Genomic DNA, 22,453 nt, shown 5'->3' with positions numbered 1-22,453 from the left:
TGTGCCTTGCACGGGTACTAAGGCTAGTTACAGTCTTATACATAAAAAGTAATATTTTATTGGAGTTTTTTTTAACAACATTTGGCGAGAGTTTTCTTCAATGGCAGATGCTCAGGCATTTAAATTTTGTAATATCATCGAAATCATCCTACTACTCAGAAATGGAAGTTCTATTAAGAAAAGGAAGTACAATACTCTAGTGAACTAATGGGCTTCTTTTACATTCAAAATATAACGATTTCTTTTTCTCTCAAGGAAAAATGGAAAATATGCGATCTAAATCCGAAAAATCGTTTCAATTTTATAGAAATTTTTAGCAACATTTAGCGAGAGTTTTTTCTCAACGGCAGATGCTGACATTTAAATTTTGTGATATCATCAAAACTATCCTACTACTCATAAATGGAAGTTCTGTTAGAAAGAAAAGTTATTAAAATAGTGAAACTAATGGGCTTCTTTACATTCGAAATATAACGATTTCTTCTTCTTTTTTGCAAGGAAAATATAACGGTTTAAATCCGAAAAATCGTTTCATATTCGATGGCATCAACAATAAGAAGCCCAGCCCAATACAATATTGCCCAGTAGCCCTTGTCAGCCCAATTATCCAGTACGCAGCCTTTTGCTCTTTTTTCCCTCCACATTCGAGGCTTGCTGCTGCTACCCCAAAGTCTTGTGTGTATCACTGTATGTATAATTGTATATACACTTTTTAGTTTAATCTTACCTCATTTTTTTGTATGTTTTGTTGATACCAAAGGGTAAATTTGTGGTGTTTGTTTAGGAGAAATAATGAGGGAAATTGTGACTATTCAAGCTGGAAGCTTTGCTAATTTCATTGGTTCACACTTTTGGAACTTTCAGGTTTTTCAATTCATATCATCATTCTGTCAAAAAAAAAAATTCATATCATCATTTACACTTATTATTTTATGTTTCGATCTTTTTATGTTTTGTTTCTTGATTTTTCTCGAAAGTTTGAATCTTTTCATCAAGTTTAATTACTTGCAATTGTGATATGGGAGATGCAATTGATGGGTATTTAGTTTACATGTTTTTTATGATTTGGGGTGAACTCAAATTGATGTATCAGTGATTAATGAGAATAATGGATGTATTAGTAATTCACGGGTACTCAGGAGAGAGTTAACGCTGTGTTCCCGAGTATAAGAAAGAATGGAAAATTAGTACAGTATTTGTTTTTGTTTTTTCTCTCCAAATCTTTCTTAAAGGGGAAGAAATTTTTTTGGAGAAATATACAAGACTCTGGAACATCTCAGGGGTTGTTTGGTTCAAAAGAAGGTATGGGTTGGGAATGAGGAATTGGTTGGGGGGGGGGGGGGGGGGGTTTATGGGTTTAGGATATCATTCCTCATCCCATGTGTTCGGTTAAATTTTTGAAAGAAAATGATTCCGATACCTAGTATTTGGTTTACAATATTCAGGAATCGGGTATCAAGTTATATTATTTTCAAATTAATACAAAATATCATAGAGTATATAGAATAAGCAAAATCAGATACTCCATATGTCACACAAATGCTAAAGAATGATTGTGTTGCTGCAACAAACTAATTACAAAATAAAAAAAGAACAATTCTTTTGAGTACAGGAATTAAACGAGCAAGTAAACATGTTTGTCACCAGTAGATACTAGAACTTGGCGTCTTAAGGCCTGAGACGCTCCACTGGTGCAAATTTTTGCCACTAACTGATGGCTCGAGAGGCCTCATTGGTACGTCATGTGCTGCTAGAAGTGCCTTGATATTGCCTGGGATATTGGTTGTTTGGCTTGTAGCAACAGCAGCTTGAGCTTGCTCAAAGAAAAAAACTTAAATTACTACGCGAAGCGGGAGTAATTCGTTTGGTGCTGCATGTGTGCAGGCTTCTGCAGACAACTTTTTGCAGTCCAGAACTCAGCATAGACGCTTCCTTTCACTCTTATTAAGCTCTGGATGTCCTTGAACATTTTAGCTCTGGATGTTTATTCTCTTTGTTGTCATGGAGCTCTTGTTAAAATTTCTTTTATTGTTTGCTTCTGTCACCCTTTTATGGTACTCCAAATCCCTACCATGCACGCCAATATTTAATTTATGTACACAGGCATGTCACTATGTCCGAAGTTAACAGCCTGATTCAAGTGTAAGTTCACAACTCTCCTTGTAGCATGAATTTTTTCCGTTTCATTTTTGAGATATCGAGGGATGTTTATGGGGGATGTTAGGGGTTTTTATATTAAGCTTGAGAGCTTATTCTCTAGATTTCTTAGAGTGTTCCATTCTGCTCAAGGTGCTTACATATTTCTATATTTGTAAAGAATTAAGTCTATGTAGTCCTATTAGGATCTGCTACCTTTCTCACGTAGAATTTTTTTTAAGTCAGTACTCTTTATTTTCAGGAGCAAGTCACCTAATTGTCGTGAGTTTTTTATATACTTCCTATACTTGTAGTGAGTTGGCCGATACTCATAAGGGATCGGATCTATGTCTCGTGCCAACACCCCCTATTCTAAGGAGTAAAGAGGCTATTTCTGTGGAGTTTTTCAAATAATTCCTAACCTGTGAAATAAATCTTGAGAAGTTACGAAAATATGCAAATATATTTGATCATGCAGCAATTTTATCTTGAATATATAAGCACATATTGTAGAAGTCATGTGCATGTTTATATAGTACTCCCTCCGTCCCTTCTATTTCTTTACACTTTCCCTTTTGGGGTGTCCCATCCAATTCTTTACATTTCAAAACTTACCAAAAATAGTGAATGGGTCCCACCACTTCTCCACTTTTCTTTCCTTTTCACACTACTTCTACTCCACTATCTTCTTTTTATACATTTAAAAATCAATGGGTCCCACCACTTCACCCAATTTTCTTTCTCTTTTCCACTACTTTATACATATTTCTTAACCTCCGTGCCCAACCCATTTGGTAAGAAATGGGAGGGACAGGGGGAGTACTATTATTGTCTACTGATATGAGCATTGTATTTCTTGTTTGCAAATTGCCAATTTACAAGCATCCTCTTTGTTGTAGGATGAATTGCTTGGATTAGCTGAGAATTCCCAGGCTGATTCTGCCTTCAAGGATCAATGCATCGATATGGATGTACTCTACCGGACCGGTGAAACACAACAGGTACAAGTTTTGATATTGTACTTATTAACACAATAAATGCTCTGGCATATGAAGGATGTATCTTGTAGATTTGCATGTGAAACCCACTTTTGATGATTCTTTTTTGTATAGGATCTAAAACTATATCTTTGGCTGCTACGAGAGTATATTGGCAATTTGATTATAATGCATTATATTCTGCCATGCTGTGACATATTTGTGGAAGAGATAAGTACAAAAAATTGGTTGGGCATTTTAGGTTTAGGATGCACGCAAATATATCTTAAACTTTGAGTTAATGGAATAAGTGAATGCTTTTTTTCTTTTTTTGTTGCTAAATTAGTGAATGCTTTTTATATATGATTTGATATATAATCTTAGATGCGCTAAGGTTATCACTTATCATTGTGTTTACAGTTGAATAGGGTTTATAATTTTAGTCTACTTTTGTTGGGTTCACCATCAATTCATGTAGATTGCATATTTCATTGACAAGAAATCAATTTGGAATAATTTAAAACATTCAGTATAATATCTGAAAAGTAATAAATTATGCTAGCACGCGTCTACGCTTTGCCTTTGTGTTTGTCATTATTCCTTCGTAGGTTGTGATTCTTTTGTCTACACTTGTATTTGCTTATGGATTGCAGGGTATTGACACATATACGCCTCGTTTGCTTGCAATTGATTTTAAAGGTATAATGGAGCTGTTTATTAAGAATTATATTATTTGTGCATAAAGTTAAGCATAACAGTTTACGAGGGGTTATTACTTATCTCATATAACTTTAGGGATGTATATTCTAGGCCACCATGGACAATGAATAAGTAACCTAAATTTTGTAAGATATATTTGAATATGTGCTCATATTGATAGTAATTGACATACTGTGAGGAGCTATTCTAACACCTCAATGATCGAAGAAAGACAGAAACATAGACTTACAATCTTAGACATGTGAATGTTAAGTATATCAATAGATAACATTTTGGCGCAATCAGTGTTGTTATCGGCAGGCTTTATATATATTAAAAGAGAAAGCATAAAATTTATTTTATTAAACACAGTTTATAATGAAATTAAGTGGATTCAGCTTTGATCATAGGGATTTGCATTTACCTTTTCATTCCCTGACATCCTTGCTTGCTGATTTAGTTCAAAATAGTTCATAATTAATAGGATGTGTAGTGTAAATAAGATATAATTCGTTCAAGATCTTTCAGCCTTCCCTTTTATTTCCTATCAGTGTAGCTTGTAAATCGGCTTTCATGGTGTGAAAAAAGATGTTATTGTATAAAAGGTATATAGCTGAGTGCATAAAAAAAACCAATACTGTTTCATGCAGTCTAATACTTTTTAAGTTCTTTGGGACTGTTTTAAGCAATTTGACCCATTTGGCATTTAAGCAGGACAGTCTAATTCATTTACAATCGAACAGTTTCATATTTCTTTAGAGTTCTTTTTCTATTACTAAGTGATTTCCCTTGCACACTTTACCTGTTTAAGTGTTTATTCTATAGGATCTCTTGGAACCATGAGCTCACGCGGTACCTTGTACAATGAAAATCAAGCTGACCTGTCAAATATTGTCACTTGGTGAGACTAATATATGTTCATATATCTCAAATCTTCCTATCTTAAAGATGGATCCATTTTAACATATAACTGAAATGAGTTTAAACCAAATGCAACATAAAGCTTCAGCATGATAACATATTTGTTTTACTGTTTGTCACTTCCTTGTTCCACCTTCACAGTTTAAGTTTCCTTTCTTCCTTATTGTGGTGTCCCAGATGTACCTCCCGGCCATTTTCCTTTATCAAATAGAGATGTCCTTCTGGGTCTGTTACAGTTTTTTATCACACTGTTTCAGGTGTGTATGAGGGATTGCTTTTCCATCTCTATCCTTAATAATGAAAATCTTATTGATAATGTTTCAAAATTTCTCATTTTCTCTAAATTCTTTTGGGGCAAAAATGTACATATTTGTTAAGTTGAAGTGTAACTGTTTAACTTTTTCTTTTTGGAAAAAAGGGGAAACTAAATTTGCTTTTTTTTTTTTTTATCTGGACAAATGAAGGTTAACATTTGAAGCACCATTTCCTGTAAAAAAAAAAAGTGCCATCTTTAAACTCAATCATTAACTAGCTGCAAAAAATAAAAGAAAATAAAAGAAAATAAATTGACCACTCAGTATCAATGTAAGCTAGAAGCTGAGCCGAGTCAGCTGACAAGGAAGCAATGATTTAAGATAACAGCTTTAGTAGTTAATTTCCAAGTTACTAGATTGGAACATATCTTCAGCATAGAAAAAGGTTCACCTCAGCTAATTTAGTGAGTATGTTGAGATTATCAGTTTCATTGAGTTGCTTGATATTATCTATTAATTGCTAATTTTGCAGGCATTGTAATATTGAAAGTGGATGTATTAACTTTGTCTTTTATTTTTTTACCTGTAGAAGTATCTGACATAGCTCTTAAATGGATTACTAATTTCAGAAAATTGTGCAGGACGGGTAATGTCTCTAAATCCGTTGCCAAACCTCAGAAAAGGAATCTGTTTATCAAAAGTTTGTATGAGGAGGAGCTGGATGCTCTGCATACAGACAACAATATGGATAATGGGAAGAATGAGCATGAGACTGATATATGTGACAAGGATATAGTTGATAATCTAGACGACACCGTTAAATACTGGACAGACTATTCAAAAGTTCATTATCATCCCAAGAGCCTGTATGAAATAAATGGATTGTGGGTAGACAGTCAAGAATTTAACAATTATGGAATTGGAAGAGATGCATATTCTAGTGGCAGAGGAGAGGAAATATGCGAGAGGCTTCGCTTTTTCATCGAAGAGTGTGATCATATTCAGGTCCGTTTTAGTAAGTATTAATTCTCTTTTCTGCATGCTTGCATGACATCATGCTGGATACTAATTTAGAAGCACACCTTTTGGTCCCTAATCCTGTGTAGGATAACTTTGTTTACGTTTGCAGGGAATCCAATACGTAGTAGATGATTCTGGAGGGTTTTCTGGTGTTTCTGCAGAGTTTTTGGAGGCTATGGCAGATGAATATACAAACATCCCAGTTTTGCTCTATACTGTTCGGGATCCTGCCTCTGATACAAATCTTAAAAGCCGAAAACAGACAGTATCTCATTATGTTCACGATGCAGTATCTTTTTCAAGATTATCATCCTTCTGTAAATTGATTGTGCCTCTCGGTTTGCCATCCTTAAGTATAAGTAAGCATTTTGGATGTTATCTGATGATTTAGACACCTTGGAATTCTGATAAATCAATCGGGATATGATTTACTTAAGTACATGAGATTCTTATTGTGGTCATTAATCAGATATATTAAAAGGTGAAAACAAATTAATGATATGATTTGATTAAACGAAGATGTGTGTGTTGTGTATATCGAGACACTAAATGCATTGACATATTAGATTTTTCAACAACCATTTGTTGTCTTTAATATTTATAAATATCTTTGTTTCTAGATTCCAGATATCTACGTATAAACGACAAAAAGCCATACCATTCCAGTGCTGTTTATGCCTCTGCTCTGCATTCAGTAACTCTGCCTTTCCGGATGAAACCATTTGGACCTACTACTGAATCACGCTATGAATCAGGCTGTTTGAATATTTATGAGTCGATACAAATGTTAGCGGGCCAATCTAGGCAGAACAAAGTTTCTATTTTAGATGTCGCGATGCCTGCACCTTCTCTGAAAGGTAACTATTACTCTGGGCTTTTCCTTATATATTCAAGAATAACCTGTCTGAGCAGGGATGAAAGTCGGCCTATACATGCCTATTTGTTGTGCATATTGTTAACTTATAATAAGGTTGAACATGCAAGTTGTTTTCAACATTTGAATATATGTTATAATATGTTCTGCATAGCTATATATACTTTAATGGTGAGTTCTTTTTCACAAATTTTTAAGCCAGATGTTTTACTAATATGACCTTCATTTCAAATTAATTGTCTAATTTTTAATAGATACTTATAATTTTGTCATGACGTCCAACTAATCATAATATACTCTGTAGTTATTTTGAAAATCATTCAAGTTATAGCTTATTATAATACTAATACACATAATATTCTGATTAAATTTATAAGCATACAAGTCAAACTGTTCCGAACTTTTCTTCCTGGATCACCTATTGTGCACAACTTAAATGACTTGAAAACACTTATGCCGGAATCTAGGTTCCTAATATGTTGATTGGTCAGGGAAAGAAGCAGGGAAACTTTTGTTAAGAAATATGCACACGCTGACCCCAGAGACAGCAACCAACTCGGAAGACTTGCAATCAACAGAGGTGATCACTTTGCATGGAGTACTTGGATCAGGTACATAAATCTGTAATTAAAATTTGTTTCTTAATAAAGTATGCTTAACATGCCTCTGAACAGTATTGTTCAAACTCAATTTGTTTAGACTTGGTTTTTTGTTTACCGTTGTCCAAAACTTCTAGTGCCTTTTATAACTGGACACAAACCTTCAATCATGGTTGTCACATCGATAAGTCGAGTTGAGTCGATAGAGGTCAAGCTTGTCGACTAGTCGTAGACTAGTCACTGACTAATCGTAGAGTTAATAATAATCAATTAAATAATATATATTAATATATATCTTATATATATGGTTTCCTATAATAAAATTTTAACACTCTAATTCTCAAATGTATATCAATTACAAAATAGATATGTTAATTACAAACATACTAGGAAGCACCGACTCGGGTACGGCGACACAGGACACAGGACACGGGATACGGGGATTCGCCAATTAGCAAAGAGTCCTGGATACGGGACACGGCAAAAAATAAATAGTAATATAAAATATAAAATTAATATATGTTGAATGTTAAACAACTTCACACTTGAACTCATTGTCTCACTCGTATATATATATAATCAAGTGATCTTTAGCAAATAGATATATGGAATGTATGTGTATATAGGCTTTTCCGTATGTATATCAGATTGAAAGATGAAAAACAGAGAGAGATAGCTAAACATTTATATACATATAGAATCTGTATACATATAAAAGACGACTGTATTAGGCTATAAACATTACTGGGCCTTTTTTAAAGTTAGGCAGAGGTTTTGGTTACATGCCGACTGCATTTGCGTTCCGACACGCCACATGGCGTATCGGATACGTACTCAGCCGTGTCGGTGCCGTGTCCCCGTATCAGCCGTGTCCGACACGCATACGGCAGCCTTTTTGCCGTGTCCGTGCTTCCTAGCAAACATATCTTTTTTTCCCCTTTCATGTATACACATTAAAACACTACACACATTAACACACTGACTGTACCAATATATAAACAGATTATACATGTCTATTGAGTTTTAATCAACTTATGCATACACAAACACATACATTCATACACACAACGACCTATAAACTTAGATTAACATGTTGATTATTGCTGATTTTGAGCAGGTTCATAGAATTTATTTTTTTAAATTTAATTTTTGATTGAATTGTTGTACTTGTCGACCGACTAGTCGATCGATTAGTCGACCAAGTCGACCGAGTAGCCGACAATTGCAAGTCGACCTCTCCAGTCGATTTTCTTGACTCGACTAGTCGAATAGTTGTCGACTAGTCGCGACTAGGCCTTGAAAGTTGCTTTCTATGTTGGACATGCGCAGACTCCTGGAGGAATTTAACCACTGCGCTCTTAACAAAACAATCTAAATAACAAGTAATTAAAATCTGGAATACTTTGTCTTATAGTTCTGTGAATGAGGAAGTCTACAAACCCCAAGAGAAGTGGGGAGATGATGGACATAGAGTGAACTTGTTTCTAAGCCATTAACAATCTTTCATGTGACAGCATTATGATTATGTTGTGAATGCCTGGTCTCTCTATTTTCTGCTGCTGAATCTGGAAGTCAATCTTTTCACTAGACTTTTTTTTTTTTTTTTTGGATATTTTACAGGAGGTCATCATGCATCAGTTGCTGAAGTCAATGATGCTTTTCAAGCTGCTTATGAGCATTCAACAAGTCCGAAATTCTCTCATGTCTCAGTTTCTCGTTGTCCGCTTCCTATACCATTGCCTTTCCCCTCGATCTTCAGCAACCTTGTTGGGCAGCATGGCGAGCTTCTAAGTGAAACGTCATCATCATCAGCAAGAGGATCACTTGATGTCCATTCCATACCCATGGGCGCAAGACTGCGATCAAGCAGTGACATTTTGCCATTCTTAGAGACTAGACTGCGTAATTTCCGCAGGTTTGGTGTTGAACGAGGAGCTCTTGGAAAGGAGTTGCTTAGGACCTGGGGGTTTGAAAAAGATGACCTGGAAGATTTAGAAGATGTACTGCATAAGATGGTGAATGCACTTGTCCCTGAGTCTCAACTATCCTCTGATTCTGAATAGGAACATAAGATAAACTGTGTATCTGGTTTACTAAACACCATGTAGACAGCCTCAAAGATTAGTTCATATAAGACTTAATTTGTGGGATCATAAGGCTGACATCCGTATCTATACCCGCTCTGTCCCATTCATGTCTATACATTTTCCATTTTGAGATGTCGTATCATTTCTATATATTTCAAAAACTATAACTTTTAATAATATAAAATATTATTACACCTACTACCTTCCTCCACTGTCTCAAATATATAATTAAATATAAATTGATCTTACCACTTTATTTACTTTTCATCTAACTTAAACTTTTTTTTTACACATTTTTTTTAGTTTCCGTGTCCACCCAATATATGCAATTGGTTGGGATGGAGGGATTGTATTTTGTGAAAGCAATTTTGAACAGGTTACTTGCTCATTGAATTCAAGACTTCGCATTATAGAAACTCTTTACAAAAAGATAATTTGAGTATAGGACTACGTATACCAGTATCTCCGGGGATCTTGCTGATTCGGGGGAGGGAATTGATGTTGTATCCGTTAGTGAGTTGTGTTATGGTTAAGAGCATCTCCAGCAGTGTCTTAGTGTCTTCCTTATAAATATTATAAAATATTGAATCCTAGTGATTTAGGACAAGATTTTGTATTTCAACTCCAACAATGATCCTTATAATTCATTCCTTATTATTATTATAATAATAAATTTGGAAAGAGATTGATAAAAGATGGAAGGAAGAGAGAGAAAATAAGTTACAATAAGAGAGAAATGATTTTTTTATTAAAAAAATCAAATAAGGCATGGCTAGTGGTGCCTTATTAATAAGGCATGGAAGGAGGATCCTAGTGATTTAAGGCACCTCTAAGACACTGCTGGAGCACTAATTTATGTCACATTCCTTATAATTGGACTTAGGACATGAAATAGGGAAGCTGCTGGAGTTGCTCTAATGGTAGTGTTAATTTCAACAGGCTAACAACAGACAATCGTATCTTAAAGAATATTATAAAGTTATTCCACATTTTTGTCACCGCAGATACTGAAGATTTAAGAACTACTGCATGACCAAGTAGTGTACTCCCTCCGTCCCACCGGATTCTTTACAGTTTCTTTTTTGGAGGTCTCGTCTAATTCTTTACATTTCAAAACTTACCTAAAATAGTTAATGGGTCCCACCACTACCCAACTTTTCCTTCCTTTTCACACTACTTTTACTCTCTTTCACACTACTTTTACTCCACCATCTCCTTTTTATACATTAAAAATCAATGAGCCCCACAACTTCACCCACTTTTCATTCACTTTTCCACTACTTTATATATTTCTTAACCTCCGTGCCCAAACCAAACGTAAAGAATTGGCCGGGACGGAGGGAGTATAAATTTGTACTACCTTCCTTGTTCTCAACAAATTAGCAGGGTCCACGTGAAAACATCAAGTCCACCCTAAAATCTTGATGGGTTTGGTCATAATCATACTTGTCTGCGTATATAATAGCACTCCGTATATTTAATCCTGATTAGCCCCCTATTTGGTCAAAATCCGCAGTAAAGCGGTCATGCATGTGGTCATCATGATTTTTTTTTTTCCTGGCTAAATCAACTTCCACCGATATTTTAAGGTTTCCCTTTTTCTTAAGTTATACTCCCTTTTCTCCCTCATTTTTTTATGTTATTTTTTAGCACGTTTTTTTATTCTCATTTTGAATATAGTTTCATAATATATTTTTAATTTTTTTTTCTCTAAATAAAAATTTGATGTTTAAACTTTTATTCAGGAAAAGAAAATTTTAAAAAAAAGTTATGTAACTATACTTTATAAAAGTCTCAAAATGCGTGCAAACAGTATAGGTAAACTATTCAGGGGGACGGAGGGAGTACTTATTTTTTTAATTTATATTACTCTCTCCGTTCCATTTTAACTGATTTTGACTTTTTTACACGTGTTTTAAGATGTTAAAAAAAGCACATCTAAACATAATTAATCTTTAGAAAATATATATCAAATAAAAATTTAGAATCTAAACTTTTGTATGATATAAGAATCAAATTTTTTTTATTGAGTGTAGATATTGTTTTTTTACACCTCAATATACGTGTCAAGAAACCAAACATCAACAAAACTTTTTAAAAATATTAAAAAGTTTTATAATATAAAACCACAATACCACCCGCTGTTTTCATCTATTTTTTCAAATCTATCAATTAAAAATATAGACCAAACTTTCTCCGATTTTCTTACTCTTTTTCATTATTTCATACTCCCCCGTCTCATTATACTTTTCCTGTTTCCCTTTTTCACGCTTGTAAATATACACTTTTGATCGTTAATATCTTCAATTTCGTATAAGTATTAAATATAAAAATTTCACCATATTAAATTGTTCGTAAATACGAATCCAATAAAATCACTCATGACTATATTTAGTTTTACAGATTAGACGTAAATTAGTAATTTATTACATGTTATGAACATGGAGGGAGTACTTTATACTCCCTCCGTCCCACCCATTTCTTATCAAATGGGTTGGGCACGGAGGTTAAGAAATATGTATAAATTAGTGGAAAAAAGGAAGAAAAGTGGGTAAAGTGGTGGGACCCATTGATTTTTAATGTATTAAAAGAAGATAGTGGAGTAAAAGTAGTGTGAAAAGGAAAGAAAAGTGAAGAAGTGTTGGGACCCATTAACTATTTTTGGTAAGTTTTGAAATGTAAAGAATTGAATGGAACATCCCAAAAAGGAAAGTGTAAAGAAATGGATGGGACGGAGGGAGTACCATTTTTGAGTCTACGTACCCAACTCAATCCAAAGAATTCGTGAGTAGGATTGGCCGGGTGGGAGTAACAAAACCTATTCCTGTATGATGTGGACAATATAAATACATGTGCTATATAGATCGGAGATTTTCTCACTTTTTTTTTTGACAGAAGATTTTCTCACTTTTAAGTCCATGTAGGCCCTGTCATAATTCGTTGTTGAAGGGGCAAGCCAGGTGCTAGTGATGAGAGTGAGCATAGAAGTCTTTCTCCTTTAAAGCCTTGATGTTTTGTTCATTTAGTTTTTTATTTTTGCAAGATTTCAAAGCTTAGATTTTAGTTTTGATAGCTGGTACATTGAGGCACTTTAATTGTTTAAGCAAACTATGTCATCGTATTGTACACCTTCGATGAATTTATGATCCATATGCACATGCTCATTTACTTTTTCTACAAAATTTTTTCTACAAACTTTAAAGGCCTACTTGAATTTTTGAGTTGACTAATAGGTTAGTTATTTTTTAATTAATAATAAATTTTCAAAATATTATATATTATTAATTTCAAAATATTATATATTATTAAACTAAGTACATATTCTATTAACATCTTGCAAAAATATATTTTAGTGCATATAATATTAATTTTTTGTTATATATAAATTTTAATACTTACTTTTATTTCAAATACACACACATATATATTATAATAATATATGTCTTCTAATAAAATAGATTTTATAATAATTAATAACTACTTTTTGTTAATATATTTTTGTAAGATATATAAAAATTAATATTCTTATTGTATATTTTATATAAATTTCTAATAACTAATATTGTCAAAAGTCTTATAAAACGTACTGGCAGAAGGATATCCGTTAATGTACAAATTTAAATATATTATAGTTATAATCGAAAACAACCATTAAAACATATTATAAATTAAAGATGTTCGCCGAAACACAATACTGATCCATCAAATGCTTAGTTCGTTAACAATCAAAATTTATTTGCAATGTAATTTGAAATTACGAGAAAAATTATAATAAATGAGAAGTTAAAATTTGTATTTGATTGATATATAAAGTTTAGTTTTCAAATTATCAAGAGGGTCGTTTAATATTTCGACACATATTTATAAGTTTTCTGATTATATAGTTAAAATCATTATTCTATAAAAATATAGATTAGTATTATAATAAAAAAAATAATTTAAATATAATAATTTTATTATACATTCAAAAAGTTTTAAAATGTGTTTTAGAAAATCAAATAATTTATATTTCAAAATGATGGAAAAATTAATAGCAGCCTCACTCAAAGAATTTTATCAAAATGTTATTTTCCGAAACAATTCCCGGCCTATCTGAATGTTAACTAAACCACCGTAACTTTCCTAGTATATATGTTATGCATTACATATTTATATTGTTTCATATTATTCTATCATTTTCTTTTTAATAAACAGTTAAATTTATCTTCTGTGTTCTCGTGTTAATAACTATTCTTACTTGATTGCTATTGCTGGATAAATTAAATTTGACATATGTAATATTTGATAATTATATCGACAAATTCTTGATTTAATTTGATAATACTCTCACTTCCTTCACAAGATGTGAGGGTTGCGTAAAAATAATATGAACATATAAGTCAAATTAATAACTTTTCTTTACGCTATATTGTACTCCCTCCATCTCATATCTCAGATCCTGCGTCTTCTTTTGACTATTAGATGGTCAATTTGACCAAACTTTGGTCATTAACTAAGAAAAGATTATTAGTTATTTTAAAAATCTGAAAAATGATTTTAAAAAGGATTAGATATATTTTCTAATAAAGTAATTTTTTTTATCTTTTTAAGTCGGATAATATGTGTAATTTGCGTCAAAATCTAGTCAAACTTGACTTTTAAATAATCAAAACAAGACATATTATATGAGATGGAGGGATTATGTTGATAATTTAAACAAACACACCCGTTTCACAGAAACATACAGAATTGCCTAGTTCTCAACTCTGTCGAACCCTATTCTTATGATCTGAAGACAATCGTGGTTGCCTTCCAATCCTTAAGCTACAGCCTACACTTGGTAGCTAGAACAGTAAAAATGGTTCATACTTTTTACACAGCCTATTAGCTAGTAGTAATAGTATAATTATAGTCAAAGCCTGAGAGGCATAGTATGAACACTCAAACAATAAGCACTTGCTTTAGGTCTAAGTAAATGTCAGCAAATTTAAACTAGTACTCTCAGGAGAGTCTGTACACGAGTAGTAGTTGTAATACTATAACTTAGCGTAAACAAGAGGGAAAGCAGATTATAAAACAACTGCTGAAATAAAATAAATAGCTGAAACCAATGCAGTAGCAGCATTTCCTAAACCAGAAGGTGTGCCTCCCAACGTTCACATACTACTGCAAGTAATGACAAACCACCAAGTAGCATGCAACACCCTTTCAGCCCAGGTCTTTACTAAAATAGCAGTTTTATGATTTTATGACCTACAGTATCTAATTAAAATTATATGATTTTCAGAAAATTAATGTACAATAGACTTATATGTAATATGAAATTTGCACCCCTTTAATTATTTTACGATAAATGTACTTTATATCTAATATTTCCGTAACAAACATTTTGCATCCCATAACTATCGATCGAGTTCGTTATATTTTGAATCCTTTCCGTCATGCTTGACCGTTAACATCAAAGTTGACAATGATAAAACTGTCTATTAAAATTCTAAATAAATCTTTTATGTAATATGAAATATCTGAAACACTCTCCGTTGACTAACAACAAAGGTCAAAATATGACACAAAAACGTATAAATGATTGAAAGTGCCGGGTTTTAAAGTTTGTAGATGCAAAATGCTTGGTGTAAAATTATTAGATGCAAAATGCATTTAGCTAAAACTACATAGATGTAAAATGTATAGTATAAGTTTGAACAATATATGATATAATATAGAAGTCCTATAGACATTGTGGGGCTGTTTGGGTGAGTTTAAAATAAATAAGTGGAGTAGAAGTTAGAAACAAGTTAAGACTTATAAGTGATTAAAGTGTTTGATAAATAAGTAGAAGCCCTAAAACAAAAGCTAGCATTCCTAGCTTTTTATAAATGCTTCTTGACTTTTTATGCAAACAGTATGAAATAAGTACTTCTAACTTATAATCCCAGAAGCCGGCTTTTAAGCCGTTGCCAAACAGCCCCTGTATACGATGACAGGAAAAGAACGTATCTGTATGCAGTAGTTTGAAGCAATGATGATGGCTTTACTTTTGGGATTTGACGGGCTAAATTGGCTATGGTCACTGATTAATTTAAAACCAAAACTGAATAGAAAGATCTTTAACCCTAGAAATAGGAAACAAGTGGAGTCAACACATGAAATAAACATAAATGCTGCATGATTCATCAATGTCAGCTTTCTGGGTCAAATCTCTAATCTCTTTATTAATTTCAGCTGTATTTCCATCCACAGGAATTAGTACGAAATAGATATAAGCGTGGCCGAAAGCCAATATCATATCCGATTGTGACAAAGCAGCTGCTATTCACTACACTGATTTCATACTTGCTGTTGGGCATATACAGTTAATGGTTTTATCAACAAGTTTGTGCATGCATGTATCTCAATTATATATATTCAAGTCACTGCCTGTACAAAAATATGAATTTACTGACCATTATGATACTAGCACTACTTCCAGCTCTCCCTGGCCGATCTCAACACTATTATCCTTCTTGGATCATTTATGAAAAGTAACACGAATTTGGGTCTAGGAAATCAGAGACGAAGATGCTCTTCAACAAACCAAACCAACACCATAAATGCAGAGAAGACACATAAAATGAGCATATAATATGAATATGAATATTCATATTGATGCAGTGGCAGGATTGACTTGGTAGCATAGGGTTAAAAAGAAGGTAGCAGCAGAGTAGAGTTATGATTACAGAAGGTGACATATCTGGGCAGTGAAAAGACAATAATTCTCTTAACCACCACCTGCTACACCCCTAAGCAATTAAGACCGCTACATATATTTTCGCTTACGCACTCATTTTTTATACCGCACAGAATGCGGTGCGACTACGCTCCCATTTTTTCGAATATTATATTCGTTTCGAATTAAATAAAATTAGGATAATTTATGTAGTCAATAATGCACCAAAACATAACGTAGATATGGAATAGTCGCTAGAAACCAAAACTAGAATGAGAAAGTGAAAGGTTACCTTACCTATATAGATGGATAAATTGTGGCAAACAAAACAAAGTAATAATAATAATATCATCATCCGACTTGTTTTTCAACACGATGGACCACCGCTCCGGCCTTCCTCGCTTCCATCTCTATGCTGCGTCACCGCTTGCGGTGGCGCAATCTGCTGCTGCTGTTGGAGTAGGAGTTGAGGCTGGATTTGAAGGACCTGATTGTGATGGATGTGAGGCTCCTGTGGCTGCTGTTGAATCGGATGATGACCGTACTGGTTCTCGTAAGAACCTAAAACCAGAGACATGGTTGAACCGTCTGCGATAGTCTGATTGAATCCACTAGCTGCGGTCTGGCCGCTGGTGTCAAATCCATTGTTGAACCGCGGATGCTGATCAGGAGGCGGCTGCTGCTGCTCATTATAAGTTCTCATTATTTCCGCCTGTTCTCTCTCGGCCGCGGCCAAGTGCTGAGCCTCCAGCATTTGCTGCTGCTGCGGGTCACGGATCATCAACGGCATTGCCCCGTGGGGCTGATTCATGGACAGCCCTAACATCGGCTGCATATTATTGTAGCCCAACACGTTTTGGGGATTACTCGGGTGCTGCTGAATTAGGCCCGGGTGCTGAAGAATCGGTAACATTGCAGAAGGCCCAATGTAACTGGCTAACTCTTTCTTGGCATTGAATAGGTCAACTTGGACTTGCTTCAGCTTGTGTTGTAGAATCGAGATGAGGCCAACGCAGCCATACACCGGGTCTCGGAGCCTAGCGTCCGCCTCATACGCCAGGGAATTCACAGCATCTTCGCGCTGCGCCGCGTTGAGATCATTCAGGAGTTTCGCCACGTTGCTGGCGCCAAACACTTTGTGAACATTGGCGAATTTCTGAGGCTGGTCTGGGGGAAAATACGGCGCAAACACACATTCTTGAGTGCATTTTCTTCGGAGGAATTTGCAAGCAGCACATGGAGAGTTTGACGAAGACATCTTTATTTAGCTCTTTTGTCACTCTTTCAAAACTGCAAAGGTTGAATATATAATCATTTGTCTGTTACAAGAAGAAAAATTCAATGCAGAAAAAGGAAGGTGAATCAATTACTATAATGGTCATTAAAATCTTGATAAATATAACAAAACCATGGTGACCTTGATTTTAGTCTAACAAAATCATGAACAGATTTAGTACAGTAAACTAAATCTTTATAATTAATAATATCATACGGAAAATACAAAAAATAAAAATGGATTACTATTTGGAAGATTTGAATTAATCTTATAGCCTAATTTTGGGTACGCGTCTCAAGGACTGAAGCCCTCTCTCTCTCTCCTCTTTCTAAACTTTATCATTAAACTTGAGGTCTCAAGATTTCTGTGTAGATCCGCTTTCTCTTGTTAAACTGATTTTCAACATTGAATCATATCTGTCTCCACCTATATGGAATGATACATAAAATCTGAAACTAAACGAAAAAAGATCTTACCTTTGAATTATGTATAGGAAAGCAATTTCAGATCACACAAGTACTGTATCGAGCCTCTTCTCTTCCAGTATCATCTGCAAATGAAAAAGATGAGATAGATGTAAAGAATGAAGCATGAGGAAGATAAATATGAGTATTTCATGAGGAAGAAAAAGGCTACTGAAAAGTAGGAGGTTAGTTGATTACAAACTCATTTGAACAGAAAGATCCATATATAGAGATGAACAAAAATACGTAAGGCTAGGGCATACATATATGGGTACATGTGTGTGTATTTTCATGAAGTGTGAAAGATGGATGAGACATTTGATTCTTGAACGTAATATTGAGAGTAAATGAACATAAAAATCAGTGAAAAGTTGTAAGCTATACCATATGAATGCGGTGGACATGAATATGTCGATTGTTCTTGTTAAGGTTGATGAGTGAGGAGTGTGAGAGTCTGATATAGAGGGAGAGAGATGGGGAGAGAGAGAGAGGGGCTAGAGCGAGAGTATTTATTAATTTTGTGCCGTTGAGATTTGAGAAAGGAGTGGTATCGCCCGTCTGATCAAAAAGAAGAAACGAGAGAATAAGAGAGATTTGATAACAGAGAGAGAGAAAGAGAGCTGAGAGAGAGAGAGAGAGAGAGAAAGGCCTCTCCTCCTGTTTGTTATTAAGAGAGACTGAGACAATGGATTCAATGCCTTTCTGAGTTTCCTCTTTGTCCCTGCACTATTTCAAGTAAATGACCCCCCTCTACTCTTTCTTTCTTGACCAGATTGCCCTTACTACTTATTCTTCACACTAATTTATTTACTCCTCTTTATTTTACTAATCACCAAGATTCAGTGTGAATCAATCTGTGTCATGTATACTCCAATAATATCCTTTTTATTCGTTTATTTAAGGATATAAATCAACAACGTCAAATAAATGTTAGGACTTTTTTGGTTAATTACTATAATATTTACTATTTCGCAAAATAATATTGTTAAATAAAAGGACATTTGCGATCAAATTAGGGTCAGTACTCCCCAAACAAGTTGGTGCGCATTTTTTAGTATGAAAACAGAATTACAATTCCGATTCCTACGTGTCTAATTAACAACCAGATAACTAAGTTACCGCCTTCCTAAATAAGTGGCAATTTACCAGCTTCCCGAATAATGAGTAACTGTAAATATTTTTTATAATGAGTATTTCAAAAATCAAATTATTTGCTTACGTACGACGGTGCTGATAATTCTATAGAGTCACAGAGCTTCATATCCACGGGTCTTGCGTTATTTCCTAGCTAAATTTTGTTCTTCCACCACAAAGAAGAAAAGAAAAACTTAAATTTTTTTTCTGCAAATTGAAAACGGAAAATTTGAATTATTCACAGAATAATTTGGTAAATTGAAAAGTTTAACCTCGCTAAGGGGTCGTTTGTTCACGGATATCTAGTATCAGGCATGGATTTTGATGATTTCAAACTCATACCTAATGTTTGGTTGCAAAAAATAAAACTCGAAACTCATGATACCTCAAACCCCTAGAGTATGGGCTTTTGATACCGAAGGGAGGAGGTGAGTATGAGATGGAGGTATGAGAATCAGCTTCATTTTTTATTTTTTGTCGCTATTTCAGTAATTAAATATTAATAATGATGCAAAATATATAATACTAATAATTTTTAATTTTTTTAATTATTATTAATTAATAATTTAATTTTTTTTAAATTTTGAATATATTGATTCCAGCACTCAACCAAACACAAGATATCAGATATGATACCTTAAACCCATACCACCTTAACCTGATTCCCTGTTTCAACCCCATACCATTCCGCCAACCAAACGACTTCTAAGAGAAACTCCGACCATAAAAAACTCTTACCAAAACTAAAAAAATATACATAATCTCGTGAAAATATCACACTCCAACCATACTCCTTTAATTTTAGTCGAACTCCTATATATGACTATTTTTGTCGAATCATTACATATTTGTATCAAATGACACGTCATCAATTATCATATTAAAACAATACCATATATTTATAACAACTTAAAATAATAATACATTTTATATTTGAAATATAGCTCGCCAATTATATCCTTATATGTAACAAGCATAAGTAAGATAATTTGATTATTTGGTATATTATTAGAGAAAAAATACAAACCGTTAGATATTATTATTTGATAAATTATTGAGAAAATAATAACAAAATATATTTATGTATAATATTTAAATATAGAATAAAAAAATATACATCAATGTTTTATATCAAATAGAAATATATTTTGTAAATAAATTATGATTTTTTTAATAAAATACATTCCTTATTCTTTTTATGTTCTAAATAAAATTAAGGTAGGTTTTGTAAAAAATCAAATAAAAGTTGTTTTGTAAAATTAAAATAGAAGCAAATTTTGTAATTAGAATACAACTTTATTCTTTATATGTTCAGAATATCACATTATTAATAAATCGTTAGATCTTATTGTTTGATAGACGGTTATATTTATAATAATAACATATATATATATATATATGTGTGTGTGTGTGTGTGTGTGTGTGTGTGTGTGTGTGTGTGTGTGTGTGTGTGTGTGTGTGTGTGTGTGTGTGTGTGTGTGTGTGTGTGTGTGTGTGTGTGTGTGTGTGTGTGTGTGTGTGTGTGTGTGTGTGTAGTATGTATGTAAAAGTAAAGTTCCTCAGACTCCTCATTTCAGTGGAGTCTTGGAGTTGCTTCAAAATTGGATAAAATATAATCTAGTGGTTTCAATTTTAATTTTTTTGTTCTAAAATATTAATTGTAAACATCCAACAAGCCGAAGATTATGTTCTACAACGTAATCAATATGCACAACGATTAATTTTATACATGAAATATTAAATTATTGTAGAACATAGCGTCTTGCGAGTTAAAAAAGCAATTGTCATGCATGTTGATTACGTTGTAAAATATAATCTTTAGCTTGTCGGATGTTTAAAAATATTGCAGAACAAAAAAAATTAAATTTGAAATCACTAGATTATATTTTATCCAATTTTGAAGAATGAGGACTCCAAGACTCCATTGAAATGAGGACTCCAAGGAACTTAACTCATATATGGTAATTGATGACATGATATTTGCTATAGATCTATAGTGTGGCTCGACATATATAGTTATACAAAGAAGATTGGCTAAAATTATAGACAAGGTGAGAGTATGGTTGGAGTGTGATGTTTTCATGAGATTATCTTCTTCTTCTTCTTTTTTTTTTTTTGGTATGGCAGCCACGAAAAACCATTTGATAAAAAGTTAGTTGAGCATCAAGATGTAGAATTAGTTATCGCATGAAAGTGGATATTTGGGTCTTATTAGGCTTGAACATCATAGTTTGATTAATTGTATTATTGCTGTAGTTTTGATTAATAATACAAGTTAGGACATGTGTTTGCTACGTCATATACATTTTGCGTGTGTTTTGCACAAGTAGGCTAATTTCGTATCTAACCCTAACAAGTGATATCGGAGCTTATGGTTAAAAATTTGATCATGTGGTTGTGGACTGTAATTGTGTGACGTGGGAGGCTCTAGACTTCTTGGACGGTATCTATCGAAAGTCTTCCTGACTAAGGTGGTCTGGTGATGTGTCCAGCAATATGAGAGTTTGTAAATGGGTTGCATCGGTCTTCCTAACTAAAGTGGTCGGGCGGCGTGTCCCACAAGATGAGGAACCACAAATGAGTAGTGATGATATAAGAGTTACAAAATTGGCGGTTCTTGGATTGAGGAGAGATTAAAGGTATAACGACTCATGTGTGGCGTGTTTATACTTTGGTTAATGATTTTTTTTTTTGTAAGGTCTACATACAAGTAGATGAATTGTATCGAATACAATAAACCGCATCCGGGATATCTTTCTTTCAAGAAAGTTTATCATCTAACCGAAAGTCATGCAAGCACAACTCCGAAGAATATCCATGAAGAAGATTTGAATTAGAAAAGAATACAAAGTCTTGTCCTTTGACATGGTGAGAATGTTCTCTCGTTGAGATCTGTCCTTATCATTTATCAATCTGTTTCTTAGCTTTTTCATCGATTTGTTTTTCTTCTTCTTTAATCATAAAGAGAGATACAGTAGAAACTCTTTAAATTAATACTCGGTAAATTAATAAACTCTCTAAAATAATAAAATTGTCCGGTCCCAACTTGGGTCAATGTAAAAAATTGAAAAACTCGATAAAATAATAAGATAATAATTTTTCGAGAGATCCCTTTATAATTTTCGGTCCCAATAAAATCATAAATTAATAATTCATAAAAAGTGAAGAAAAATATATTACACTCTATTGAAATATGATTCAATAGTTGTCTATTTTTCTTTAAAGTTCAAATCTATTTGGAGTTCATCTCTAACTTTTCTTATTGCATTCAATAGCTCAGGTGTTGTATTTCTGTATTGTATGAGAAGCCATGCTGTCATATATGAT

General features: G+C 33.4%; 2 protein-coding genes across 5 annotated transcripts; one reads left to right on the top strand and one right to left on the bottom strand.

Annotated features, from left to right (window-relative positions):
- Nucleotides 1–551: 551 nt before the first annotated feature.
- LOC108214424 (uncharacterized) lies at nucleotides 552–9,768 on the top strand. 4 transcript variants are annotated; one of them, XM_064089024.1, is made up of 10 exons: nucleotides 552–687; nucleotides 785–864; nucleotides 3,036–3,137; nucleotides 3,767–3,812; nucleotides 4,638–4,713; nucleotides 5,629–5,992; nucleotides 6,117–6,366; nucleotides 6,628–6,864; nucleotides 7,373–7,492; nucleotides 9,101–9,768. In XM_064089024.1, exons 2-10 carry the CDS (start codon nucleotides 793–795, stop codon nucleotides 9,541–9,543), a joined length of 1,710 nt encoding a protein of 569 aa, XP_063945094.1. In that variant the 5' UTR covers nucleotides 552–687; nucleotides 785–792; the 3' UTR covers nucleotides 9,544–9,768. The 4 variants fall into 4 exon arrangements, with proteins under 4 accessions (XP_063945094.1, XP_063945095.1, XP_063945096.1 ...); XM_064089025.1 differs by lacking the exons at nucleotides 552–687; nucleotides 785–864 and adding an exon at nucleotides 1,346–2,142; XM_064089026.1 differs by lacking the exons at nucleotides 552–687; nucleotides 785–864; nucleotides 3,036–3,137 and adding an exon at nucleotides 4,911–4,990 and having other exon boundaries at nucleotides 3,761–3,812.
- A 6,705-nt stretch (nucleotides 9,769–16,473) lies between these two features.
- LOC108213300 (LOB domain-containing protein 36) lies at nucleotides 16,474–18,699 on the bottom strand. The gene is made up of 3 exons (XM_017385080.2): nucleotides 18,377–18,699; nucleotides 18,005–18,078; nucleotides 16,474–17,542 (listed from the first exon to the last, which is right to left on the bottom strand). Exon 3 carries the CDS (start codon nucleotides 17,508–17,510, stop codon nucleotides 16,620–16,622), a length of 891 nt encoding a protein of 296 aa, XP_017240569.1. The 5' UTR covers nucleotides 17,511–17,542; nucleotides 18,005–18,078; nucleotides 18,377–18,699; the 3' UTR covers nucleotides 16,474–16,619.
- Nucleotides 18,700–22,453: the final 3,754 nt, after the last annotated feature.

This window comes from Daucus carota, chromosome 3, assembly GCF_001625215.2.
Source record: "Daucus carota subsp. sativus chromosome 3, DH1 v3.0, whole genome shotgun sequence".
NCBI classification, from domain to species: Eukaryota; Viridiplantae; Streptophyta; class Magnoliopsida; order Apiales; family Apiaceae; genus Daucus; species Daucus carota.
Note: the sequence above shows the minus strand (reverse complement) of the source record. Positions and strands in the feature narration are given on the sequence as shown.